At 60.3% G+C, this 26,959-nt stretch overlaps 2 protein-coding genes and 1 long non-coding RNA gene across 3 annotated transcripts; 2 read left to right on the top strand and 1 right to left on the bottom strand.

Annotated features, from left to right (window-relative positions):
• The first annotated feature begins 1,225 nt into the window (after window positions 1-1,225).
• Window positions 1,226-4,807, top strand: FEM1A (fem-1 homolog A). Its single transcript, XM_026019327.2, has one exon. The coding sequence runs from the start codon at window positions 1,356-1,358 to the stop codon at window positions 3,387-3,389; it is 2,034 nt and encodes a 677-aa protein (XP_025875112.2). The 5' UTR covers window positions 1,226-1,355; the 3' UTR covers window positions 3,390-4,807.
• An 8,878-nt stretch (window positions 4,808-13,685) lies between these two features.
• On the bottom strand, window positions 13,686-26,324 carry TICAM1 (TIR domain containing adaptor molecule 1). Its single transcript, XM_026019373.2, has 3 exons — window positions 26,213-26,324; window positions 23,440-23,553; window positions 13,686-16,279 (listed from the first exon to the last, which is right to left on the bottom strand). The coding sequence occupies exon 3, from the start codon at window positions 16,140-16,142 to the stop codon at window positions 13,905-13,907; it is 2,238 nt and encodes a 745-aa protein (XP_025875158.2). The 5' UTR covers window positions 16,143-16,279; window positions 23,440-23,553; window positions 26,213-26,324; the 3' UTR covers window positions 13,686-13,904.
• Window positions 16,274-17,202, top strand: LOC140593973 (uncharacterized). The gene is made up of 2 exons (XR_011994499.1): window positions 16,274-16,473; window positions 16,761-17,202. It is a non-coding gene; the product is annotated as an uncharacterized lncRNA (long non-coding RNA).
• Window positions 26,325-26,959: the final 635 nt, after the last annotated feature.

Raw genomic sequence — 26,959 nt, 5'->3', positions numbered from 1 at the left:
AACAGTGTTTCAGGAAGCGGGAACAGCGCATGCAAAACTTGGGAGGTGTGAGAACACTATACACTCCCTTGAACCCTCCTGGCCATGCCAGCATCCTTCCTCTTTCCCACAATTCTCAGTAACCTTGGGGCAGGCAGCAGCAAAGTGCAGGCGGGAGAACTTTGGGGGTCAAGGTCTCACTTGGGGGGTGGGGCTCAGGCTTCCTGGCTGTTGCCCTGTGGGTGCACTCGCCCGGGGCGGGGGGGGGGGGGGGGGGGGGGGGGCCTCCGGTGGGCCCCACACTGGGTTTGATGCTCTGCTGGCACCACTGGGAAATTCTTAATTTGGGACAAGGGAAGCCACATTTTCATGGTGCGCGCGATCCTACAAAGGACGCAGCCACAGAAGCTGCCTGGGTTCAAATCCCGAGCCTGCCATTTAACTTGCCCGGTGTCCTCGGACGGAAATCCTCCAAGCCCCCAACCCCAGAGGCTTTACTCATGAGGACGGCGGGAGAGCTCCTAGGTCAGGTGACCGATCTAAAACAACTTAGGACCAATAAAAATTAATTTATTAAAAAAAATAAAAATAAAAAAAATAAAAAAATTTAGGTTTTGCATTTAGGGTGTCGAGGGTTGAAGGCAGGAAAAGTAAATGTTCAGTAGTGCATCAACGAGTGAGTAAGTACAGGTGTGCACGCATATGAATGGCTGCAGGGCGAGCGACCCCGAGGGCCACCTGTACCTTCTGCTCCCCTAACGTCCAGGCGCCGCCAGCTCTCCCGCCTCTCCCGAGCGCCCCCTGCCGGCCAGCGGCTCGGCCGCACCAAACCTAAATCAGCCCGGGCCGTCGACCTCGTTCTCGCCCCTGATTGGCTCCGAGTCGCTCGCGATGCCTTTCGGGGAATGTAGTCTCTCGGCCCGCGCCTGCGCTTCGCGTGGAGGAGCCACAGGAAGTACGTAGACAAAGTTGCCCGGGTCGCAGAAGTCATCGTGAAAAGCATTGCGCGGCGGGAATTGTAGTCCACGCGTCGCCAGTTTCGGCCTCAATCCTCTCGGTGGGAACGACAATCCCCACCATGCACCGCGCTCCCAGTTCGCCTAGGCTGGCGCGCACCCTTCTAGGAGTGGTAGTCCTGGCCCTCTCCGTTCGCCTTCTACCCTGCGGAGGAGGCCGGCCCCCCGGGACTACATTTCCCAGCGCGCCCCCCGCTTCGTCCGCGGCGCCCGGCCGCGGCAGCCATTTTGTTCCGCCGGAGAAGCCCCTAAGATGGCGGCGGGGGAGACGGTGAAGGTTGCCGCCGGCCCGTCCGGGCGCTAACCCGCGCTCTCCGCGTCCCCCGGCGGCCGGCCCATGGCCTGGCGGAAGCCCGGACCATGGACCTCCGCACCGCCGTGTACAACGCCGCCCGCGACGGCAAGCTGCAGCTGCTTCAGAAACTGCTCAGCGGCCGCAGCCGGGAGGAGCTGGATGAGCTGACGGGCGAGGTGGCGGGCGGGGGGACGCCGCTGCTCATCGCCGCCCGCTACGGCCACCTGGACGTGGTCGAGTACCTGGTGGACCGGTGCGGCGCGAGCGTGGAGGCGGGCGGCTCGGTGCACTTCGACGGCGAGACCATCGAGGGCGCGCCGCCGCTCTGGGCCGCGTCGGCCGCCGGGCACCTGGACGTGGTGCGCAGCCTGCTGCGCCGCGGGGCCTCGGTGAACCGCACCACGCGCACCAACTCCACGCCGCTGCGCGCCGCCTGCTTCGACGGGCACCTGGAGGTGGTGCGCTACCTGGTGGGCGAGCACCAGGCCGACCTGGAGGTGGCCAACCGGCACGGCCACACGTGCCTCATGATCTCCTGTTACAAGGGCCACCGCGAGATCGCCCGCTACCTGCTGGAGCAGGGCGCCCAGGTGAACCGGCGCAGCGCCAAGGGCAACACGGCGCTGCACGACTGCGCCGAGTCCGGCAGCCTGGAGATCCTGCAGCTGCTGCTGGGGTGCAACGCCCGCATGGAGCGCGACGGCTACGGCATGACCCCGCTGCTGGCGGCCAGCGTCACGGGCCACACCAACATCGTGGAGTACCTGATCCAGGAGCAGCCTGCTGGGGACGGGGTGCGGCCGGGGCTGCCCCGGGAGGGCCCCTCCTCCTCCTCCAACGCCGCCGCCGCCGCCGCCGCCGCCCCGGGCCCGGCAGGCGCGCAGCCCCAGGGGGCCCGCTGCTGCGGAAGCTCCTCCGCGGCGGAGGAACCGCTTGGTGATTCCTACGAGAGCTGCTGCCCCACCAGCCGGGAAGCCGCCGTGGAGGCGCTGGAGTTGCTGGGAGCCACCTACGTGGACAAGAAGCGGGATCTGCTCGGGGCCCTGAAGCACTGGAGACGCGCGATGGAGCTGCGGCACCAGGGCGGCGCCTACCTGCCCAAACCCGAGCCCCCGCAGCTGGTCCTGGCCTACGACTATTCCAGGGAGGTGAACACCACCGAGGAGCTGGAAGCGCTGATCACGGACCCCGACGAGATGCGCATGCAGGCGCTGTTGATCCGAGAGCGCATCCTGGGCCCCTCTCACCCGGACACGTCCTATTACATCCGCTACCGGGGTGCGGTGTACGCCGACTCGGGCAACTTCGAGCGCTGCATCCGCTTGTGGAAGTACGCCCTGGACATGCAGCAGAGCAACCTGGAGCCGCTGAGCCCCATGACCGCCAGCAGCTTCCTGTCCTTTGCCGAACTCTTCTCTTACGTGCTCCAGGACCGGGCGGCCAAGGGCAGCCTGGGCACGCAGATCGGCTTCGCAGACCTTATGGGGGTGCTGTGCAAGGGAGTGCGGGAGGTGGAGCGGGCCCTGCAGCTGCCCAAGGAGCCGGGGGACTCGGCCCAGTTCACCAAGGCCCTGGCCATCATCCTCCACTTGCTCTACCTGTTGGAGAAAGTGGAGTGCACGCCAGACCAGGAGCACCTGAAGCACCAGACCGTCTACAGGCTGCTCAAGTGTGCCCCGCGAGGCAAGAACGGCTTCACTCCTTTGCACATGGCTGTGGACAAGGACACCACCAACGTCGGCCGCTACCCGGTGGGCAGGTTCCCCTCCCTCCAGGTGGTTAAGGTGCTGCTGGACTGTGGGGCCGACCCGGACAGCCGGGACTTTGACAACAACACACCGCTGCACATAGCGGCCCAGAACAACTGCCCGGGGATCATGAACACCCTGATCGAAGCGGGTGCCCACATGGATGCCACCAATGCCTTCAAGAAGACCGCCTACGAGCTGCTGGATGAAAAGCTGCTGGCCAAGAGCACCATCCAGCCCTTCAACTACGTGACCCTGCAGTGCCTTGCGGCCCGTGCCCTGGACAAGAACAAGATCCCCTACAAGGGCTTCATCCCTGAGGAGCTGGAGGCTTTCATCGAGCTACACTGACGGGCTCCCGAGAGGAGCTTCCGGGCGGGGCGGAGCCCACACTCGCTCTCACTCTCTTCCTGAGCCCCTGGGTGGCACAGAAGGGCTTTCCAGCCTCCACAGCCCCGTGGCCTCTGCGGGGAGGAGAAGGGAACTAGCAAGATGTTGGTGCTCAAAGTCTTCAGGATCACGTGCTCCAAGAGCTGGGTCTTTGCCATCGGGAGAAGAGGCACGCCCCGCCACTCGTCCCGCCTGCCCGGGTTTCAGAGGATTTGCCTCCTTGCCTGGAGGCAGGGGGATCGAAGCTTTTGCCTTCCTTCTCCTAGAAACGGGAAGAAGCTGAGAATGGGGTCCGTGCTGCTTTGCCCCTGTGTGGCCGGAGGAGCCCAGGCGCCGAGTGCAGTGTTGGGACTGGGGGCTCCTGAGGTCGAAAGTCGGAGACTCGAGAAGCAAGACCGACCCACTTCTTCCAGCGCGCTTGCACCCCGCTCCCTGCTACACTGTGGGCCGGGCTCTGTGCCCAGGGCAGCCTGCCCCTCGCGTTGCTTTCGTTGGTTTGCTGTTGTGTTGATTCACGAGCGGGCAGGCTGCACGTGTGGCAGGAGTCCTGAGGTTGTGCTGCCTTTTTTTTTTTTTTTTAATGAATTTTTAGTCAAGATTCTTTTAACTCCGCCCAGTGAGGTTCTCGTCGTGCCTGAGCAGTGGCAAGGCTACGAGGAGCGAGCTTTACGGCGTGGAGGATTCAACAAGGGAGGTGAAGGTCCTCCGTGTCCGTGGCGAAAGGGAGAGGGGCAACATTTTCAAGAACTTCACTTGTTTGCCTTCTCCTTGGGCTTCCCGGCTCTCCAGCCTCACCCGGAAGAGAAGCATTTTCCAAACACCGAAGGAGCTGGCGGGGCCCCAGCCCCCCACCCAGCGAGAACGGGGCTGGCTTGGGTTCGGTTCCCACAGTTTCTGAGTTAGAAAACTGCAGGCCGCTTCCGCCTCGCAGATCCCGAGCTGTGGGCAGCCCGGCCCCTCTTGCCATCTGGTTTTTTTTTTAGCGGCTCGAGAGTCTGACCCCTTGAGCAGGTTCCAAGTACGCTGTTGAGTCAGCCAGATAAGACGGTGCCAGCATAGGTGACACGCAGTCTCGGTCCCCATCACTCAGGGTCCCAGGTGCCCGTACTGGGGAACCTGCCTCCTCGAGATCCCTGGAGCGGCGCTGCGCAGGCAGGAAGCCGCGGACGGGGCGAGCAGCTGCCCCCGCCCAGGAGATGGGGTCCCCCCCAACCCCACGCTGGGTCCCTGGGTGTCCCGCCCACTGAGGAAGCGGCCTCGTTTGGATTTGCAGTGTTAGTTAGGACATTATTTATTTACAAGGCCAGGTTTGAGCTTCCGTCGAGGCAGGAAACAGTCACTGTCCCTTGACAGCGCAGAATAAAGCAATGAGGCAGTTACGTTGTGAGTCTCCACGTTGATGCTCGAGTCTCTGGTCGGGGCCACCAGGGGCAGGCCGGGAGAGGGGGCCGCTGAACTCAGGGGCCCGCGGTGGGGGCCACGGAGAGCCCAGGGCCCTGGCCACCGTCACCCACTCGGGGGCTTTCTGGGTGTGTCCTGCGGCCACCGGCTCAGATTTCCCGGGGAAGTGGCCTGTTGTGCACGTGGAAGAGAAGGGAAAGCCACGGAGTCCGAAGCCCTGCTTTGCCCTGGGGTTGCCCCAGCAGAGGTGGGGGGGGCCCAGAGGCCGTCGTGACCCTGGTGGGCTTCCTGGGGCCGTTGCTGGCTGGGGAGGGAAGTCTGCTCCCCGTCCCCATTAGCTGTGTGGCCTGGGGTCAGAATGGGGTCTTCAGGACCCCCGCATGGCAGGGATGGCCAGGCCTCCCCAGCGTGTTGGGCCAGGGGGCTGCTGCTCGGTCTCTTGGCTTCACTGGGGTCTGCCCGCTCCACGTCGTTGCCTTGGAGGAGGAATCAGTGGGTGCTCAGGAGCGGCCTCAGGAGATGCAGCGCCGCCAGAGCAATTATTGGGCCCTGGCTGTATGAAGGCTCCTTCCCACGTGCCTTCGTGGGCCGCTCACTGCAGCCCCATGAAGTGGGTGTTTTTTTTTTTTTTTTTTTTTTTAGATTTCATTTATTTACTCATGAGAGACACACAGAGAGAGAGGCAGAGACACAGGCAGAGGGAGGAGCAGGCTCCCTGCGGGGAGCCCCACGCAGGACTCGACCCCGGGACCCGGGATCACGTTCCGAGCTGAAGGCAGACGCTCCACCGCTGAGCCACCCAGGGGTCCCTGAAGTGGGTGTTCTTGCTCCTGCTTGGCAAGCGGGGGAAGCGGCTGGGACGTGTTGGAAGACGCCGCAGAGGAAAGCGGCCCCGGGCTCAGACCTGAGAATTGGGACTTGAGCCCCAGGCTCGCGGAGGCCGCTCCGATTCACAGTGAGTGGTGATCCCGCTGCTCCAAACGGTGGAGGATCTGGTTCCTGGGGCGGGGGAAGGCGTCCCCGGGTGGCAGCCTGCAGGACGCAGGGCATCTTCCTGCCCCCCGGGTCAGACCCCGACCCCGACCCAGCACAGTGGCCTGGGAGCCCAGCTGCTCGTTGCTTCACCCTGCATCAGCTTGCAGGGCTTCAGAGGAGAAGCCCGTGGCCCCAGACCTCTAGTCTGAGAGAAAGCGGGGTCACGTAAGCTGGGGGACAGGTGTGCGGCTGATCAGGCTCCCAGCGGGCCTGGTGCCTGAAGTCACTGGCAAGGCGAGCCGAGCAGGCTGGGAGCCCAGGCTGGGGGTGTCCACCTGCAGCCCCCCACCCCCGGGAGCTGCTTGGGGCATGCCCGCCTCAGCCCCCTGAGCCCCACAGGGGTCACCGCCGCGTCAGGGGAGCAGAGGGCTGGGTGAATTCTCGGGGGAGTGTCCCCCTCAGGGAGCCTGGGCCCGCCCCCCCCCCACCCCCCCCGGATTCCAGGACTGTCATCTGAGCGGTGTTTACAGGGAGGGGAGCGGAGCGTCCCGGCCCCAAGTTAAAGATAGCTCAGCTCCGAATCACATCGCAGCCCTGGGAGCGCTGGCACCGGGGGCGGCACAGCAGGGCACCGACCCTGTGTCCCCGCAGCCGGCGGGTGTGGATTCCTGCGGGACAGTCGCAGGGACTGGACGAGGGAGCCCGAGTTCCCTCCCGGACCCTGGCCCCTGTGCTTCCCGTAGGTTGCGGAAGAGACGTCGAGACTGCGTTGGGTGGGACCTTGGAGACCCCCCCCCCCCCGGGCAACTTCACCCCCTGCCCAATGCCTCAGTGTCCCCTCCTGAAAGCTCCTGGAGCAATAGTGTTGAGCCTATGTCCCCTCCTCCGGGAAGCATTCCCAGGTCATCGAGAGCATCTCAGCCGTCCTTGACCCCACGTAGAACTTGAACCCCTGAGATGATCCTGGTCTTTTTATCTGCCTCCTTATTTGTTCCTTGTGTCCCCTTCCCTGGAATGTCGCCTGCACCCACTCGTGCACCGTAGTGTCCCCGTGCCTACAAGTGGGCCTGGCTGCAGTAGTTTGCTGAATGAATCCATGAATTCACAAGGAGGCCTGTGTGCCCGGACGAGGGTTGGGGGGGTGCCAGGCAGGCTGTGCGGGGCCTCCCGAGGTCTCGGGGCAACGGGCAGCCACTGCCGCTCCAGGCCCAGGGAGAGGTCCCCGGGTTTGAGCTTGGAGCTTAGACCAGCTGGGGGAGGGGGGGGCTGCACCGGGGCCAGTGGAGCAGGAGGGCCCCGGCCAGGAGCCTGCGTGGGAGGCGCACAGCCCAACGTCCCCCTTCACGCCACTCGGGCCAGGGGAGTGGCGCCCGGGAGGGATCGTCCTTCCCTGGAGGGTGTCAATCCCCCCTCAGGAAGCTGAAGTAGGGGTGCAAATAACCCCAGGAGCGAAAACTGGGAATCGGGGGAACAAATGCACAAACAAGGGGCCCCCGGCGGGCTCGGTCAGAGGAACAGGTGATTCGATCTTGGGTGGTGAGTTCGAGCCCCACGTTGGTTGTAGTTTCCTTAGACAAAACTTTATTTTTTAAAGATTTTATTTATTCCTGAGGGACACTGAGAGGGGCAGAGACACAGGCAGAGGGAGAAGCAGGCTCCCTGCGGGGAGCCCGATGCAGGACTCTATCCTGGGACACGGGCCACACCCTGAGCCACCCAGGTGCCCCAATAAATAAAAATTTAAAAAGTAAAAAGAAGATAACAGTGCACAAAGGATGGAGAAAAATCAATGAACCCAAAAGCTGGTTCTTTTAAAAGTCAAGTATCGATGTGACCAGTGCTGCGTAATGCATAGGAGCGAGTGTGGGATCACCGTGTTGCACACCTGAAGCTACTATCCCCGTATTAATTACACAGGAATTGAAAACTCCGTTACAAAATATTTTATTAAGAAAAAAGTGAGGGCAGCCCGGGTGGCTCAGTGGTTTAGTGCCGCCTTCAGTCCAGGGCCTGATCCTGGGGTCCTGGGATCGAGTCCCACGTCGGGCTCCCTGTGTGGAGCCTGCTTCTCCCTCTGCCTGTGTCTCTCTCTCTCTCTCTCTGTCTCTCATGAATAAATAAAAATCTTTTAAAAAAAAAGTGAAATGAAACACATCTGGTGGGGGTGCTTCTGGATTCGGCCCTCCGGCCACCAACCTGCCACCAAAGCTCTGATGGGGTCCAGGTTCCTCACTCGGCGAACAGGCCCGCTCACTGGGCGATGTGGGGCGGTGGTCAGGGCGGCGCCCGTGGAGCTTTCCCGAACCTCGGTGTCCAGGAAGGGCGCGATGGTCGTGAGGATGTCCTGGGGCACAGGAGGCGCCCAGAGCCTGCAGGTCACGTCTGACACACGGGCTTTCAAGCCTTATGTTCCTTGACTGATTGTGTGTTTAGCAAAGCAGTTTACAAACGTTATTCCCGAAAATGACCAGGATTTAAAACAAAGACCAGTTGGTGAACAAGTGCTCCCCGGGCGCAAGTTCGCCAGCCTGAGGCTGCAGCTGGTGGCTTCCCTGCGGTGCCAGGCTGTGCGACCGTCGCCGCGCTCGGATTCCAGGAGGGGCAAAAAAAAGTGAATTTTCAAGCCTGTTTAAAGAAAATATATTACACGACTGGACACATAGAAAAGGTAAAGTAAGTAAGAGGACAGAGGGCGGGCGCTCGCGGCCACAGGAGCCCCCCGCTGGGCCAAGGGGGGCCTGGGGGACCCCAGGGGAGCAGCAGGGAAGACCCCCCTGAGAGGTCAGGAAGCTCCTTGGGACAAGAACAATTTTCTAAACTTCCCTTGGAAATAAGACACCCTGGCACCTCCCGGGGCTATAAAAAGGCCGGGGCCACGGACCCGCTAAAAATAAACGCTCCCGGCGCAGAGGCGCTGGGGTGGCAGGGACCCTGCGGGGGGCCTGGCGGAGGTGTCCGCCCTCTCGGGGCCGTGGTCCCCAACAGCATCGGACCGGACGGCGCCCGGAGACGCAGTTAGTGGGGCTGTTTATGGGGCGGCGGCCGCTGGCGGGGCAGGGCCTGCACCCAGGCCCTCTAAGGGGGGCTCGGCCCCTGGGCCTCTCCAGCCCCAGGCAGGGGGGGAGCTGGAACCACTGTCCCGTGGCGCCCCCTGGTGGCGCACCGTGCTCACTGCAGCACCCCTGGAGCCCCACTAGCGCAGCATCGTCTTGCGGGGGCAGGAGGGGCACGTAGGGGACACAGGTTCTCAGGTCGAGCACAGCGGCACCCCCACTCCCACACTCCGGGGGCGCCGAGCTGCCTCCCACCACGGGATCTCGCTTGGGCTCCACCTTCCGCCTGCAGTAGCCTTCCCTTCCGGGAATGCCTCCTCCAGGAAGCCTCCCACGACTGGCCCCCAACTCCAGCGCCCCCACAGTGGCCTCTGCCTCCCCCATCGCACCCAGGACCACCCTGCCCTGCCTGCAACCAGCTACCTAGCGGTGTGTCTGTCTCCCCCGCCGAGATGTGAGCCCCGTGAGGGCAACAACAGGGCTTATGTTACTCGACATTTTGTCCACCAGCTCTGAAACCATCCCTGGCATACAGTAGGTGCTCAATACACACTGTTCAATGAACAAAACGAACGAGCAGGGCATTCACCAAGCGGCAGGAAGGAAACATGGAACAGAGTATTGCTTGTCTGTTTAAACTTTTTTTAAAAAGATTTTATTTGAGAGAGAACACAAGGCAGGGGGCGGGGCAGAGGGAGAGGGAGGAGCAGCCCCCCCCCCCCCCCCCCCGCTGAGCAGGGAGCAGGACCTGGGACTCGGGATCGTGACCTGAGCTGAAGGCAGACGCTTCACCGCCTGAGCCCCCCAGGCACGCAGACAGATTATTTTAAAGATAATAAAATGTGCACATTAGTTCAAATTCATTTTTAAATTTTCTTTTTCAAATTCATTTATTAAGCACCTGCTGCGAGCCACGTACGGGGGCCCAGCAGTGAATCTACAGATCCGAGCCCATCGTCCGGGGAAGGCAGGTGTTGAACAATGTGCTCGGCGAATAAGGGACTTTGTTAAGTAATAACTGATTTGGCCTCGGAGCGCTAAGCACGAGGGGCTCGCGGGCGCCCCCTGGCGGGCAGCCGGGCCTGCCCCGTGCACCCGGGCGCGCGCTGCCCTCCGGCCTGCCGCGGGAGGCCGCAGGGACCCAGCATTTAACCTCCCAGAACTAGTCGCCTGGTACTGATTCGTGTCTCACGGCTGTTAGAGAAGGGGACATTAAAAAATAAAAACTCCCGCCCCCCATTTCTCGGCAGGCGGCCGCGGGGGCTGTGCGCCCGTGTGCGTCCCGCGCGCACCTCCAGGAGCTCTCCTCCCAGCCCACGGCTCGTTCCAACATAGGCCTCAGGTCTCCCCTGACTTCCTCCTTCCAGAAGCTTCTCTTACCCCCGCCCCCCGCCCCGCAGGCTGGCCAGCAGTCCCCTTCCGGCCTCCGCAGCCCCTACTCTTCTCCATCACAGGCCTGACCCCTGCCCCCGGTCCCCACCTCTGGCGGTGGACTGTGAGCCCCGGGAGAACAGACCCGGGTTGTCTCGGGTCATCTTGAGCCTCATAGTGCACCCAGTAGGAGCTCAATAAATGCGGACTGGGCAGCTCAGTGGTTGACCCGCTGCCTTCGCCGGGCCTGGTCCTGGGGTCCTGGGATTGAGTCCCACGTCGGGCTCCCTGCCTGGAGCCTGCTTCTCCCTCTACCTGTGTCTCTGCCCCTCTGTGTGTGTCTCTCATGAATAAATAAATAAATAATCTTTAAAAAAATAAAAAATAAATGCGGGCTGGATACGTGGGGGGATGAAGCCACATGGTCGCCACCCGCTGCCCAGGGAACTCCGCGGGGCAGGGACAGCACCCAGCACAGGCCTGCACGCAGCAGGCGCCCCGAATCCTGTTCCTCCCTGAAGACACCACAGTGACCCAGACAGATCTGGGAGCCACGAAGGGAACGGGACTATTTCACAGAATGAAGCATACAGGCACACGCAAAAGCAATGGAGGCCATGCACGAACAGTCTGCACCATCCCCGAATGGGCTAGAACCCAGTAGAGAGACACCGGCTCCTTCTTCTGCCCCCAAAAGCTACTTCAGTGCTGTGTGACCTGGGATAAGTGACTTCACCTCTCTGGGCCTTCATTTCCTCATCTATAAACTGGGGACAAGGATAGTCTCTAGCTCCTGGGCTGTTGGAAGGATGAAATAAATTCATCCAGCCCAGGATTTTCCTTCCTTTTTTTCTTTCTTTTCTTTTCTTTTTAAATATTTTATGTATTTATTTGACAGAGAGCGAGAGCACAAGCAGGGGGAGCAGCAGAGGGAGAAGCAGGCTCCCCAGCGAGCAGGGAGCCCTATGCCGGCTTGACCCCAGGGCTCTGGGGTCACGACCTGAGCCCAAGGCAGACGCCCCACCGACTGAGCCACCCAGGCGCCACCGGCCCCGGGCTTTCAAAATGCTTGTCCTTTAAACACGCTGGAGTGACACAGGGACCCGCGGAGTTCTGGAGTCCCAGGCCTGAAGTCGCTAGGACCGCGTCCAGATGGGAAGGAGGAGGCCCAGGACGGGGCTGTGACTTGTCCCAGGTCGCACAGTTTCTCAGGGACCCCATTACCCCATCAGCTCTGTTGCCTTTGCTCTGGCCCCAGGCTCAGGGCTGTGCACCCCCCTTCCCGGTCTGTCCTCCCCAGAGCGGCCACCAGAGGGCGCCTGTGAGCACCTGGGGCCTGTGCGCCCTCTGCCCACCGCCCTCCAGGAGCCGGCTACTGTCTCCTCCCTGTCCTCCCCTCCACCCTCTCTCCCCTTCCTCGTGTTCCTCCAACATGACAGGCAGGGCCCTGCCCCAGGACCTTTGCACAAGTTGTTTCCTCTGCCCAGAAAAATCACTCCTGTCCTCAAGCTCTTCTCATCATGACCAGCTCCTCTTCTTACGGGTCTTGGCCCTAACACTGCCTCCTCAGAGAGGCCTTCCCTGGCCACTTGGGGCAAAGTTTTCCCTCCTGGGCCACTCCCATCTCAGCGCTCAGTCCTTCTGCTACCCCTCCATTCCTGATGCCATCAGGCTCCTTCATGTGAAGACTCATTCACTCCCCCCTTCCCTCCGCCTCCACCTGAAAGGAGAGCAAGGGATGGAGTGTGATTGCCTTTGCCCCTCCCTATGGCATGCCAGTGCCTGGGACAATCCGGGTATGCAGTAGGCACTCAATAAATGCTGCTCAAATGAACTGCAATCGGCCAGTTATTTGCTGCTAGCTCTCGCCCCCGTGATCAGAAACCGTCTGTCCACGTACCCGGCCCACCTCGGCGCACCCTGGAAGCTGATCTCCGGGGTTCCTCCCTAGGTTTCACTTCAGTGCTCCGGAGGCTCCCGGAAGCTGAGCCCCGACAAAATCTGAGTCAGCGACGAAAATAACAAGTGGTATCTGACGGCCTGGGTGACTCAGCTGGGCCTGCCCTCCTGGGCCCCAGGAAATGGAGGCAAAGGCTTGCAAAGTTAATGTTTGAGTGAGCTGTCGGGTGGGAGGGGAGGTGGCAGCTTCCTGGCTCAGCCAGCTGGAGCTCACCCTTCCTGCACTCCCTCCCTTGGAAACTATATATGCCCCCACTTCTGACCCATGTGACCTGGGGCGGGGGGGGGGGGGGGCAGAATTCACCCCTTCGAGCCTGTTTTCCCTATCCATAAAATAAGCCCAGCGATATAAGCTTCTACCCTGAGTGAGGTCAGTTTTGGGGTTTAAAATAGGTTCAGGGGCAGCCCTGGTGGCGCAGCGGTTTAGCGCCGCCTGCAGCACTGGGCGTGATCCTGGAGACCCTGGGATCGAGTCCCATGTCAGGTTCCCTGCATGGAGCCTGCTTCTCCCTCTGCCTGTTTCTGCCTCTCTCTTTCTCTGTGTCTCTATGAATAAATAAATAAAATCTTTAAAAAAATAAAATAAAAAATAAAATAAAATAAAATAAAATAAAATAAAATAAAATAAAATAGGTTCAGGAGTGCCAGGCTGGCTCAGTGAGTGGAGCATGCGACTTAATATCTAGGTCCTGAGTTCAAGCCTCAGCTTGGGTGCAGAGATTACTTTAAAAAATAAAAAAAATAGGGCACCTGGGTACCTCAGTGGTTGAGCATCTGCCTTTGGCTCAGGTCGTGATTCTGGGTCCTGGGATCGAGTCCCACATCGGGTGGGACTGTTTCTCCCTCTGCCTGTGTCTCTACCTCTCTCTGTGTGTCTCATGAATAAATAAATATTTTAAAAAGTAAAGTAAAATAAAATACGTTTGGATCTCCAAAGCCTGCGGAATCCATAAAGTGAGCGCCCAACAAATGTTAATTCTTTCTCAAAGGTCTTTGACCCTGGAAAAAGATGAACCCCCTCCTCTCTGGGCCTGCAGTTAATGAGCACTATCCCTGGAGCCCCAGCGTCTCACACAGGATCTGTGGACAACCCTGAAGCCTCAAACCCATTTCTCAGATGAGAACTCGAGGCTCAGAAACCAGAATGCCCGTGCCCAAGATCGGATCGAGCCCAGCCGGATGGGGGTGAGGCTCCTCGGCAAAACAAAAAGAAAGGGGGCCACAGCGGTACGTGCTAAATGTCTCCCCGAGTCTTTTCTCTCCCTATTCTCTAGCATTAGAACCAAAACTTTCCGCAAAGCACACGGCCCAGCGGAAGACTACATTTCCCAGCTTCCCTTGCAGCCGGAGGGCCCACGTGACCACGCTCTGGCCAATGAAACGGGAGAAGCTGCACAGCGTCCGGTCCCTTGCCTTCCGCGGGGAGAAGCGAGCTCCGCCCTTCCGGTTGCCTTTTGGGGACTAGTTTTCGTCTCCCCGACGGGAACGGAGCGGCGGGAACATTCAATAAATATTTATTATAGTCAAAACACAGACCCCACGCCCCGGGCCCGCTCGCCGCCACCCCCGCCCAGCTGGGAACGCGCGAGCGCCGCACCGGCTCCCGGCCGCCCTGCGCGCCAGCGAGTCCTCCGGGTGACGTCACCGCCCTGGGGTGCCCCCTCCCCCCCCGCCCCCCGGGAAGGCTGGGGGGTGACCCCAAGCCCCGGGTCCTGGGTCACTCTGCTCCTTGCGTCTCGTCCTCGGGCGCCTGGGTCCCTCGCTGGTTCCACATGTGGTTGTTGAGGCCCAGCTGCACCATCTGCGCGTGGTGGATGATGAGGGGCTGCAGCCCGGGGCTCTGCGGGGGCGCGGGGGGCGGCGAGAAGGCGGGGGGCGGCGGGAAGGCGGGCGCGGGCGGGAAGGCGGGCGCGGGCGAGCCGGCCAGCCACGGCTGCGCGGCGGGAGGCTGGTGGCCCAACCAGGAGGGAAGGGGCGGGGGGGCCCCCAGAGGCCCCTGAGTCCCAAAGGGCATGTGGCTCCCGAAGGCCGCCCGGAGCGTCTCCACCTGCGCCTGCCACGCCGAGCAGCTCTGGAGGTAGGCCGAGTAGGCGGCGCTCAGCGAGGCCACCTGCTGCCGCTCTGCCTCCAGGTGCTGGCGCTGCTGCTGCAGGGCCCGGACGTCCTGTTCCTTCTTCCACTGGGCCTTGCGGGCGCGCAGCTGCTGCGCCTTGAACGTGTTGGCCACCCTCCTGGCGAAGACCCGGGAGTGCTCGTCCAGCCACACCAGGCTGCTGAGCAGGCTGCTCGTGTCCGGGCTGAGCTGGGCCTGGGAGCTCTCCAGGGGCAGGAAGGGGATCACGCAGTCTTGCCACCCGTGCCGCGTGAGGCTGCTCATCAGCGACTGGCCCACCTGATGCAGGCCCAGGCGGCAGTCGAGGTTGGGGGTGAGCAGCAGGATGGTGAAGGCCGAGTGGTTGATGGCGTCCTGCAGGCAGCGCAGCTCGCCCCGCCCGGGCACCTGGAAGTCCTCGCAGAAGGTGGCACCGTCGCGGACGCCCAGGGCCTCCAGCCGCTCCCGCACCCGCAGGGCGATGTGCTCGTCCGCCGCCGCGTGCAGGATCACAAAGTTATAGAATTTCTGTTCCGACTCCAATTCGAGAGAATTTGGAGAAGGCGGGCAGGGGTGCGAGGGGGCCGGGCCAGTGGAAGGAGGGGTGGATGGAAAAGGGCAGGGAGGGGACGTCCTCAGGGCTGAGGGAGGAGGTGGGCTGGGGTTGGGCAACTGGGAAGAGGTGTCTTCTACGGGAAGTGGGAGTGGGGTCTGGTCCTTGACGGGGCGAGCGCTTCCGGAGGGCAAGGACAGAGAGCTGGGGGCTGCCAACATTTCAGTGCACTCCACGGGGTAGTGGGTGCCCATCTGCCCCGCTTTGGGGGGGTCGAGCTGGCCACTGGGGCTTGCATCTGGGACCACGTCAGGAGGCGGCGTGGGGACTGAGCTGTTTGGTAGCATCCCAGGGCTGGCAGTCTCGCCCGATGAGGGGCTGGCAACCTCCCCAGAGGAGGGGCTGGCAGTCTCTTCCAGTGAGGGGCTGGCCGTCTCCCCCGGTGGGGGGCTGGCCGTCTCCTCTGGTGGGGGGCTGGAAGTCTCCCCCGGTGGGGGGCTGGCTGTCTCCTCTGGTGGGGGGCTGGAAGTCTCTTCTGATGGTGGCCAGCTCACCTCCTCAGGCTCCTGGCAGCCCGTGGGGGCAGGCTCGGGCACCAGGCTGGCCTGGGGCTCGTCGCACAGCTTGCTGGGCTCACGGCAGCTGCGGTGACGGCTGAGAAAGGGCATGGTGGGCGACTCGCTGATTTCCAGATTGCTGGCCAGGGAGGCTGGGCTGCCGGTGGATCTCAGGGAACGGCCTCGGCTCCAGGCCGAGGGGTCCTCTATGGGCTTTGGAAGGCTGCGGGCGCCTGAGGGTGACACTGAGGATGCCGGGAAGCAACCCAGATCCGAGTGAAGGGGCTGGAAGCTCCCCGGGTCCCCGACGATGCCCCACCCACACCGGTCCCGGGCCTCTCCCTGGAGCTCGGCCAGCCGGTGGTCATCCCTGGAGCTGAAGGTCCGGAGGGCCACCTGGTAGGCCATGTCCCGCATCGTGGCCGGGCACAGGTTCTCCTCGGTAAGCAGGTGGTACACCCGGGCGACTGCCCAGGACAAGTCTGGTGGCTCCTCGGGGGCCTCGGCACCGTCCATGCCGGCCCACTGGTGCGCCACGAGCCGGGCCACCGCATCTGCCTTCAGCGCTTCCAGGGAGATCCTGGCCTCCGTCTCCCGGCCCAGCTTCAGGAGCACCATGGCGTGCAGGAGGTCTGCCCCCCGGCAGCCCAGGCGCAGGGTCTTTAGCTTGTGCTTAAGACGCAAGAGCTTGTCCTGGCCTGCAGCACCTAGAATGTCAAAGGCGCTGGAGAGCGACAGGCCCGCGCAGGCCATGGGCACAGGTGGGTGCGGCCTTCGGCAGCAGAAGCACTGAGCGGTGGAGGCATGTTCCACGCCACCTGCCTTCCTGCATGCTCGGGGTCCCCTAAGTGCTCACCATACCGAGTCCCATAGGGGATGCTGCGGCAGACCTGTGAAGCAAGAGAGACACGGTCACCTCCCGAAAGGGGGCAACTCTGGCCCAGACACCCCCACCTGCCTGCCTCCAAATACCATCACAACCTATCAACATGACAAAGACACGTCACCTCTCGCATGTCACCTCTCTCCATTTCCTTCTCCACAAGATGGTAGCAACCCACACTTGCCTGGTGTCACCCAGGAGGTAGGCACTACTATTTTCCCCATTTACAAATGAAAAAAAAAAAAAAAGTGTGCCAGAGATGTGAAGTCACTGGCCCAAAGTCACACAGCCGGTGGGTGACAGAGCTGGGATTCGAGCCCATGAGATCTGGCTCCAGAGGCGGTGTGCCCAACCACAAAGCTATACTGCCTATCGGGAATAATAAGCCCACTTATGGGATTGTTTCAGGGAACTGTGCTGCCTTAACACATGGGGAAATTCTGAGCCAATGACTGGAATTCAGTAGGTGCTCGTTACATGTTTGCTAGGGAGGTAATCAGGCTTCTGGACGATCCCCGGTGACCTCCATCCTGGTCACACCCCAGGGCGGCACTTCCAGCCGTAAGCCAGTGCCAGCCTCTGTGAGTGGAGGACTCCGGCACAAGCAATGGGCTGTCACCACCGACATCAGGTTATAAGACACTGGATTTCTCTCTGTCACCCTGTCGGGGGTAAACTGCCCATGAGCAGCCTCTCGAGAAGCCCACAGAGTGAGGAACTGACGCCTCCCTCCATCAGCCACGTGAGGGAACATCTGGACTCCCGGCAACTCCAGCCCCGGTCGAGCCTTCAGATGACACGGCCTCGGCCCACAGCCTGACCTTGACCTCATGAGACAGCCCAAGCCGGAGCCATCCAACTCCTCTTCCTCCAGCTTCCTGACACCCAGGGACTGTGTGGGATGATAAATATTTGTTGTTTTTAAATTTATTTTTAATGTCCTTAAAAATATTTGACAGAGTGAGAGAGAGCACAAGCAGAGGGAGAGGGAGAAGCAGGCTCGTCGATGAGCCGGGAGCCCGATCCTGGGATTCCTGGGATCATGACCCTGAGCCGAAGGGACACGCTTAACCAACTGAGCCACCCAGGCGTCCCTCGTTTGTTTTTATTTTTTATTTTATTTATTTATTTTTTAAAGACTTTATTTATTTATTCATGAGACACACACAGAGGCAGAGACCCAGGCAGAGGGAGAAGCAGGCTCGATGCAGGGAGCCTGACGTGGGACTCGATCCCGGGACTCCAGGATCATGCCCTGAGCCGAAGGCAGGGGCCAAACCACTGAGCCACCAGGCACCCCTCGTTCGCTGTTTTTAAACCACGACATCCTGGAGTGACTTACTCAGCGGCGGGTAACTGGTACCGGTAGCGATGGCAGCGGGAGGATCTAAGCGTTCGAGAGAGCCAGCTCCGTGCCCACAGCGCTGCCAGGCCATGTGGGGGCCCTTCCTTTCTCTCCATTTCTCAAAAACTGCCAAGCTGCTTCCTACGTCAGGTTTCCCGCGGGCGCCCCTCCCTCTGCTTGGGGTGCTCCCTCCGCAGACCTTTGCCACACGGACGCTAGTCTCATCATTTCGGCTCTTGGGCCGACGGCACCGTCTCGGGGGCCTGGCCATCCACGCCGTCCCTCCCGGTCTGCCTCCCCCACGTCACCTGGTTCCCCACGACCCCCACTCGCCCCGTGTGTCACTGGGTGAACTTTGCTTGTGTCTTCAGACTTTTCGCCTTTGCCAGCTGCCTCCTGCCCAGCGGGCACCAGAGGGTGGGTCTGAGCCTCTCCTGGTGCCCCGGGTGGCTGAACTGCAGAGCGGGGACCTGACCTTGTGGAATGAATGGAGGAGGCCAGAACGCATAACCCCCCCACATTGCGGATGGAAAAACAAGGCAGGGGGAGGAAGGCTTTCCCAAGGGCACACGACGGGAAGCTAGAGAGGGTAACCCAAATCCCATAGCTGAGGTCACCAGGTTCCCTAAGCGCGTCACAGTCGGACTTAGAAAACACCAAACAAAATGTAGCACTTCAGATCCATTCCGGGAGACAGAACTTTATATGCCCTTCCACGGGCCTCGGGCCTGTGTCTGGTCCACCCTAGTGCCCACGGTGACACCCCTAGGTTCCAGACCAGTGCTGCTCAGCCGAGAACAGCTCTGACCGCCAGTCCCCTCCCCTCACCGACCCTCGGCACCGTCTGGGGACACATGTGGGCATCATGTCTGCAGGGAAAGGTGCTCCTGGCATCAAGTAGACGGGCCGGGGATGCTGCTCACTCCCTCTCCCCCGCGAAGGGCCCAGGACCCCATCGCCCCCGGGGACAGACAAGGATGCAGCCCCAAATGTTGCTAAGTGCTGACATCGATCCTGGTCTAGGGCAAAAGGTGATTCATGGATCTCAGACCATGAGTCACAGCCCTCAGTGCGTACATGATTCAGCATTTTTTAAAAAAATTCATTATGAGTAGATGTGGGGCCACTGGGGCACCAGGACCAAGGTCAAAGACTCCAGGAAGGTCAGACGCAGGCCAGAGAGAGCATGGGGAGAGCCAGCACTGGGGGCAGAGGCCCAAGGGGGACAGGATTGAGCCACCCCAGGAGCAGGGCACAAGTTCGAGAAGTGGAAGAGAAGGGGCCGAGGGGCCAGCCCCCGGGGGGAAGGATGTAAAGAGGCGAATGGCTGTCTGGCTGTTCAGAAATAGAAGTGGCCTGAGATGCTGACATGCAGACTTGGGGTGGGGGGTGAAGTAGCACAGACCCCCCGCCAAAATGCAGCCGACTTCCTCGTGGGGAGGACAGGCAGCCAACAAAGGAGTGACATTCACAGCACCACATGGGCAGGGAGTAAATGCCCCCACGGGAAACACGAGGAGGCGAGGAGGGTCACGGAACCCAAGAATCAGGGGTGGGTGTTCACAGTCTTAAACAACGTGGTTCAAGAAGGCCTCAGTGACAAGAGGGACTTCGCCAGGACATACAAATGTGACCCAGAGGGACATCTGAAGGAAGAGAGTCCCAGGCAGAGGCAACAACTTGTGCAAAGGCCCTGGGGCAGGACCAGCCCGTGGTGATGGAGGAGCAGCGAGGAGGCCCAGAGGGTTCCACGAGCGAGGGGGGAAGAGAGGGAGGAGGGGAGGGCAGGGAGGGGACCGGGCGGGTCCTGCAGGGCTGTGTGGGCCGTGGGGAGGTCTTGGGCTTTCACACGGAGGGAAGCGGGACCTTAGACCTACCTAAATGTGGTGGCTGTGACGTCTGTGTGTTGCCACAAGGAAACACCATTCCAAGGGACCACACATCCACGAGATACTTCAAGAGGAGCCAGAAATGCAGTTTCAGGGAACTGCTAACTCTTGCCAAGTTGGCGATCAATCCAAATAGTTTTTAAAAGATGTATTTATTTATCGGAGAGAGAGGGAGCAAGCGGCGGAGGGACAGAGAGTCTCAAGCGGGACAGTCTCAAGCAGAGCGCACCCGGGGCTCGATCCTGCGACCCTGTGGTCACAACGGGAGCCAAAACCAAGAGGCAGGCACTCAACCGGCTGCACCTCCCAGGTGCCCCTCGGATAGTCTGAAGAGCCCTTGTGAGCTTAAAAAAATAAATAAACAAGTGGGCCAAGATACAATCTGTGGAGTAAAAAACCCTAAACACATTCATCGCATGATAAATAATGACGTGTGTAAAAGGAGGAAGGAAAACGTCCATACCAGCAGTCATGTTCACGCCGGCCCGGCATTGGGCCCCACTGAGCAAACCAGGGCCAAGAGAAGAAAACAGAAACAGACGTTTTCCTCTTGGAGCTGACAGGCCGGGGGACATGGTATTTATAGATCATACGTTCATATAAAATATTCGGGGTAGGGCAGCAAAGTGGGTCGTGCCTACGTAGACTATGTGTCACCTGGTGGAGCTCCTTAACTGGGGACCGGGCCCAGGCCACTGTGCTTCCCGCTGTCCTTCAAACTTGCGGGGCACACTCCTGCCTCAGGGCCTTTGCACCGGCTCCTCCCTCGGTCCGCGACACTTTTTCGCCAGGCTCACGCTCACCCACTACCCTCCTGCAGATATATATATTTTTAAAATTAAGATCGGCTTGATGATGGGGCATCTGACTGGCCCAGCTGGGAGAGCATGCGACTCTTGATCTTTGGGTTGTGAGTTCAAGCCCCACATTGGGTGTAGAGATTTGTTAAAACACACACACACACACACAGAACACCAAGCAACCAGACATAACTGCCTAGGACAGAGATCAATGACACTCCTGACACTGTGCAGAGCTGCCCTGGGCAGAGGTCACTGGCTCTGTAAGCGAAGTTTCTCGGCACGCAGCCACACCCACTCACCCCCACGCCGCCCTGCGTGGCCCCTGCCCGGCCCCACACAGAGCGGATGGGCCGCAGCAGTGACCACAGCGCCTGCAGAGCCGAAAAGACTCGCTCTCGGCCCTTTGCAGGAAACGTTTGACAAGAAACAGGCGTGTGATTTTTTTCCCCCCTCAGCAAACGTCCTGCAGACGACACAGCGGGCCCAGCTCTTTGGCACGCATGTTTGTGATCACACAACCAAATGCCTCTCTCTCTCTCTCTCTCTGTCTCTCTCTCTCTCTCCAGCCCATGTAATTATTTTGAAGCATCACGGGCTGTTCTTGGCTGAACCATGTCCCCCTGAAGAATTCCTACGTGGCGCCCTAACCCCCAGGACCTCAGTCTTTACAGAGATGCTAAGTTCAAATGACGTCACTGGGATGGGTCCTAACGCAGCGTGACTGGTGTCCTTGCAAGAAGAGGAGGTGAAAGTGACGCCTGCGGGGCTCAGCAGTTGGGCGTCTGTCTTAGGCTCAGGGGTGACCCCGGGGTCCCGGGATCGAGTCCCGCATCAGGTTCCCTGCATGGAGCCTGCTTCTCCCTCTGCCTGTGTCTCTGTCTCTGTCTGTCTCTCTCTCTGTGTGACTATCATAAATAAATTTAAAAAAATTTAGATTTTATTTATTTATTCATGAGAGACACAGAGAGAGGCAGAAACACAGGCAGAGGGAGGAGAAGCAGGCTCCCTGCAAGGAGCCCGATGTGGGACTCGTTCCTGGATCCCAGGATCACACCCTGAGCCGAAGGCAGATGCTCAACCGCTGAGCCACCCAGGTGTCCCTTGTGTTCATTTTCAACTCATCGAAATGGAAATGGGTAAGGCGAGGCAGCGCAAAATATCCTCTCCCTGTCAAACACCGTCTTGTTCTGGGTGGACCAGATTTCGCTTTAACTGCTGAAAATACAGCGTGGGAATCGATATCTGGTAAAACACCAGATTTTGAAGAATGAGCATGCACCAAAAAAAAGAAAAAAAAAAAAAAGGATGGGTAAGATGCCCACGAGTAATTGGATTTCTATTGGTTACACGTTGGCTAGATAACGGCACGTAAAATGCACAGAGAGAATGAGTTTTTCCGGCTTCGCTGTTCCCCTTAGTGAGAGAGCTGCTAGGAAGGGTAAAATGGCACAGGCGCCGCCCCTTACGTTTCTGTTGGGCAGCGGAGGTGTAGACGTTTGCACAACATCAGTTGGATCTTTCTGAAATTAGAAAGATCGATACCTGGAGGATGGCTTGAGACCCCCGGACCCTGCCCGCTACCCGGCAAGGAGTCACAGATCAACTGTGCTTTCCACTTCCGGGGACTCCTGGGAGCAGCTGTGTATACAGCCTAAGAAGAAACAACCCCCAGACGTGTTGACACGTGCCCAACAATTTTTAGCAGATCAAAGGCACGGGGTGGGGGGGGCGCGAGTGGGCCTGGACGTCAGGTTCCGTTTCACGCTGTGTTGGCTCTGAAAACCCATCAATGTCAACACTTCCGCTGCACGTCCTATTCTGGATTCATGTTTTATATCAACAAATCTTTAAAAAAGGGGTCGCCTGGGTGGCTCAGCGGGTTGAGTGTCTGCCTTTGGCTCAGGGCGTGATCCTGGAGTCCGGGGATCGAGTCCCGCATCGGGCTCCCCCGCAAGGAGCCTGCTTCTCCCTCTGCTTGTGTCTCTGCATCTCTCTCTGTGTGTCTCTCATGAATAAATAAATAAAATCTTTAAAAATTGGGCAAGAGAGAGTGGTTGGTAGGAGCACGCCCTTGGGGTTCCCATCTCAGCTTTAGCACCTCCAGGCTGTGGCCTGGGGCGGCCACGGGCACACGGGCGCCCGAGTGTCCTCATCTCTGAAATGGGTGCAATGAGAAGCCCTATCTGCCAGCGCTGGCAGGGACTGAAGGGGTCCACACGTGTACAACTGTCAGGGCCGCTCGTGGCACTTTGTGAGGCTGCTTGGGCATTAGCAGGCACAGGGCTTGGAGCCCCCCAAACTCCCAGTGACGAGCTGGGCTCAGAAGCCCCAAGGACCAACCGCACCTGCATTCCCGGAAAATTTCTACCCCCGCCCCCGGAAAATTCCAAGAGCCACACAGCCAGGCTCCACCTCCCCGCTGCTACAGGCCTGAGCCCTGACTCAGTGGCTACACCAGCTTTGCCCGCCTCCCGGGACCCGCCCCCCCAAGGTGTCCCCCACCCACCTGGCCTGCCCTGCCCAGCTCCCGCCCCACCTGCCGGGTTGCATTCTGCACCCCCGTCCAGGGCCTCCTGGCCAAAGTCCACTGCGCACCCTGCACAGCGGGCACCTGGTGGGATGGAAGCACCCACGGGGTCGGGGCCTCGCTCTGCCCCTGCCAGCCTGTGGAACCCACTTAGGTCAGGTTCGTCATTTGTGAACAGAACCTGAAAGTGGCCGTCACCACCGGCAAGAGCTCAGTACAACAGCACAATAAAGCATAAGAATCAATCAGTCTTGGCAGAACTGATTTTTTTTTCCCCTTCCTCTTTTTAAAACATTTTAACCAGGGCGCCTGGGTGGCCCGGTCGGTGATGCGCCTGCCTTCCGCTCAGGTCGGGATCCCGGGGGTCTGGGGATGGAGTCCCCGCCTCGGGCTCCCTGCTCAGGGGGGAATCTGCTTCTCCCTCTGCCCCTCCCCCTGCTTGTGTTCTCTCGCCCGCTCTCTCTCAAATAAATAAATAAAATCTTAAAAAAAAATAAATAAAATATTTTAACCACATCTGGCTCACGCCCACTCCTTCCTCTCCTCCTCTCGCAGTCTCCAGTGTCTCTTCATGCGCTGGGCAAATATTCGTGGAGCACCTACCATGTGCAAAGAGCTGTTGCAGGTGCTGTTGTGGCCCACGACGCACAGGTCTTCAGTCCTTGCAGAGCTCACGGTCCAGTTGGGGTTGGGGATAATGGATGAGAGATCGATCCGCTGCAGAGAATGAGAAGTTCATGCAGAAAATGAAGCAGGGCGTGGTAGTGAGGAACAGGGAAAAGAACTACCCAGGACCGAGGAGCAGGGGAGCCTCTGGGAGGAAGTGAATGGGAGCTGAGACCTGAAGGAGGGGAGGGTGCGACTCAGGTAAAAATCTGGGGGAAGAGAGCTGCAGGCAGTAGGAGCAGCATGTGCAAAGGTCCTGGGGTAGGACAGAGGCTGGTGTGTTAGAGGAACAAGGAGGAGGCCCCAAGTGGCTGGAGCAGAGTGAGGGAGGGGGGAGAGAGGGGCAAGGGGGAGGACTTAGGTGTTTACCCTGAGGGAGGTGGGAGCCCAAGGGGGCTGTGAAGGAAGGAGGGTGCGGTAAGACTAGGGGCTCCCTCTGGTGACTGCTTCGGGAAGGATGGACTGTGGGACCAGGGTGGTGACCACCCTCTCAGGCAAAGCAAATGATGGGGGGCTGGACCGGGTAAGGGGGGATGGTTGGATTTGTGGATAGTTTGGAGAAGGGGAAAGGAGCAGGAGGCGAGGAGGGCATCTGGGCTTTTGTCCCGATGCTTGAGACAAAAAATGTGGAAAAGTTGGTTTGTGATTAGAAGGCAGATATCAGTCCTGTCTCAGGCATGACTCACTGATTGGTCCTCCCCGTGGGCCCGTGCCACCTCCCTGACCTCACCCTCCTCCCATTCCCCCTTGCTCCCTCCCATCCCGCCACATGGTTCCTTAAATACACGACTCTTATTCCTTCCCCAGGACCTTTGCACTGGCTGTCCCCTCGGCCTAGGACACCCTTCCCCAGATAGCCACATGGCCAGCTCCACAGATCAAACAGTTCAAATGTCACTTCTTCGTCAAGGTCAGCCTTGGCCACCCTGCCCAAAACTGAAGCCCATTCCCCCACACTCCCTGCATTATTTTTCTCCATCCCACTTCTTCTTACCTGACACTTTAGATTTCCCAGCTTACTTTGTTGGGCTATGCATCACTTCCCACCTGAGTGAGCACCACTAAAATAGGGGCATTCACTTGTCTTGTTCACAGCCGCGTGTAATGGCAGGCACGCAGGAGGTGCTTAACACATACTGACTGAATCAATCAGTCCATGAGTGCACAGAACAGCACCTGGCACACAGTAAGCGCTCAATAAATGTTTCCTGCTGAATCCTCTGCCCCACAGGACAAAAGGTCTACTCTGCTCCCAGCAGGACGGGCGGGCGCATCACAGAGGCGCAATTGACCCCTCTGGCTGATTAAGAAACCTTACGAGGAGACAGGGAGGGCCAGACGTAGCCAGACTGTCCCTGGAAAATACGCAGGCGACCAAAGGGGCATTTGTTCACTAAGTGTTGCCTGAGCACCTGCTACTCCGTGGGCACTGTGGGAAGCACATGGCGACCCTACAAGTTAGGCCTAATTTAACTGCCTGTTTGCACATGAGAAAAGGAGGCAGAGACAGGTAGAGCCACTTGCCCTGGGTCACACAGAAGCAAAGTGAAGGCGCAGAAGCAAAGCAGACAGCCGGGCTCCAGGCCCTACCCCTATTCACTGAGCACCTACTAAGTGCGGCCCCTTCCCACGCCTGGGTCTGCACGGTCCTCAAGCCAGGCCAACGGAGAAGCAGCTGGGTATCTGCTGCCTGCATCTGGCACGCCTCACCTCGACCATTTGTGGTGTTTGCAGGTCACCCTGGCTGAGGACCCTATGTGGGCACTACTTGGCCCCTGCGGTGTGCCCGCGCATACAGCAGGTGGTTCAGAAATGTGTGCTGAAGGAGAATGCACGCCCCTATTCAGAGGAAACAGAGGCCCAGGCAGGAGCCCCCTGCACCCACCTGCCTACCCCCACCCCAGGCTGGAACCCACCCCCTCCAGTCCTGGGGGAGGCCCTCCCCAACCTCCTACTTCATCCACAGGAAAAAGGAAGAAATGGGGTGGGGGGCTTGCCATGAGGATCTCCTGGGGCCACCCAGGCCTGAGGCCTGAGTGGTGATGGCAGCCAGCACCCGGCTGCCTGGCTGCGGCTCCTAGGCTGGTACCAACCAGAGGGGCACCCGCCGGAAGGGGGTGGGGAGTGAGGCCTGGAGGATCTCGGAGCCCCTGGGAAAAGTGGATCCAGGGCCTGGAAGGGACTGGGGGTGGGGCGCTGGCTGGGCAGGAAGGCCGGGGGCTGGGGCAGAAGGCTCCCAGGTCGGGGGAGAGATCAGAAACCTGGGTCTGTGCCCGCGGGTGGAATCGGGCGGGGGGAGGGTGCTGGAGAGGAATCCCCAGGAATCCACGGAGCTGGAGAGAGATCGGTGGCGTCGGGAAAGAAGTGGGGTGTTGGGGAGGGACCCGAGGGGGGGCTGGGAAGGAATCCGGGAGGGTGGGGTGGACTTCGAGGTGTCGGGAAGGAATTCGAGGTGTTGGGAAGAGGTCTGGGGTGCTGGGGAGCCAGAGCGGGGAGCCGGGATGGAATCAGGAGCTCGGGGAGGACCGGGGCCACCTGGCTGGGGAGCGCAGCGCTGGGGGGGGGCGCGAACCAGGGGCGCGAACCAGGGGCGCCAGGGCGCGGAGATCTGAGATCGGGGCGCGGCGGGTCGCGAACCCGGGGAGGAGCCGCAGGCCTCGGGCTGCCCGGCCACACCCGCCCTCCCGGCCCGGCTCGACCCTGCACCTACCCGGGGTCCGCTCGGTGCGACGGTCGGCGCGGGCGGCCTGGCCTGGCGACGGTGCCCGCGGGTGGCGGGGCGCGGGTCGGGGCGCCCAGGGCGCGCGGCGGCTCCACCCCCGGCCTCCGCCCGCCCCTTCCGCGTCCCGCGGGCAGCCGGGCAGGAAGGTGAAGTCACACTTTCCTCCCGGGACAGGGAAAGTCCCCGAGGGGCCCCGCAGCGGCGCCCTGCGCGCCCCTCCTCCCCGAAGGGGGGTGCCTTCTGGGGAGGGTTTGGTGGGGGGACCACAGAGGGACGGGGCCTCCCCCTCCCGGCGCCCGCAGTCCAGGGACAGTCACCACAATTTAAAAATGAGATCATCTCAGCTAGTGATAATGCTTTGCACGGGGAAAGGGGGGGCGAGGTAGGGTAACTGGGGGAAGGGCTACCCGACATTGGGAAGAAGGGGAACCGTGGCCTCCATGGAGGGGCTTGGGGATCCCCGGTGGCTAGAGGACAGACAGCCAAGATGGCTTATTTTTATAATTTTTTTTTTTTTTTTAATTCATGAGAGACACAGAGAGGCAGAGACACAGGCAGAGGGAGAAGCAGGTGCCCTGCGGGGAGCCCAATGAGGGACTGGATCCTGGGACCCCAGGGTCAGCCCCTGGGCATTAGGCAGGTGCTCACCCACTGAGTCACCCAGGCGTCCCCTAAGATCGCTTATCTTGAAGCTGTGAAAACAACATGCAAAAGCTCAGAGGAGGGGGATCCCTG

Source organism: Vulpes vulpes, chromosome 9 (genome assembly GCF_048418805.1).
Source record: "Vulpes vulpes isolate BD-2025 chromosome 9, VulVul3, whole genome shotgun sequence".
Classification (NCBI taxonomy): Eukaryota; Metazoa; Chordata; class Mammalia; order Carnivora; family Canidae; genus Vulpes; species Vulpes vulpes.
Note: the sequence above shows the minus strand (reverse complement) of the source record. Positions and strands in the feature narration are given on the sequence as shown.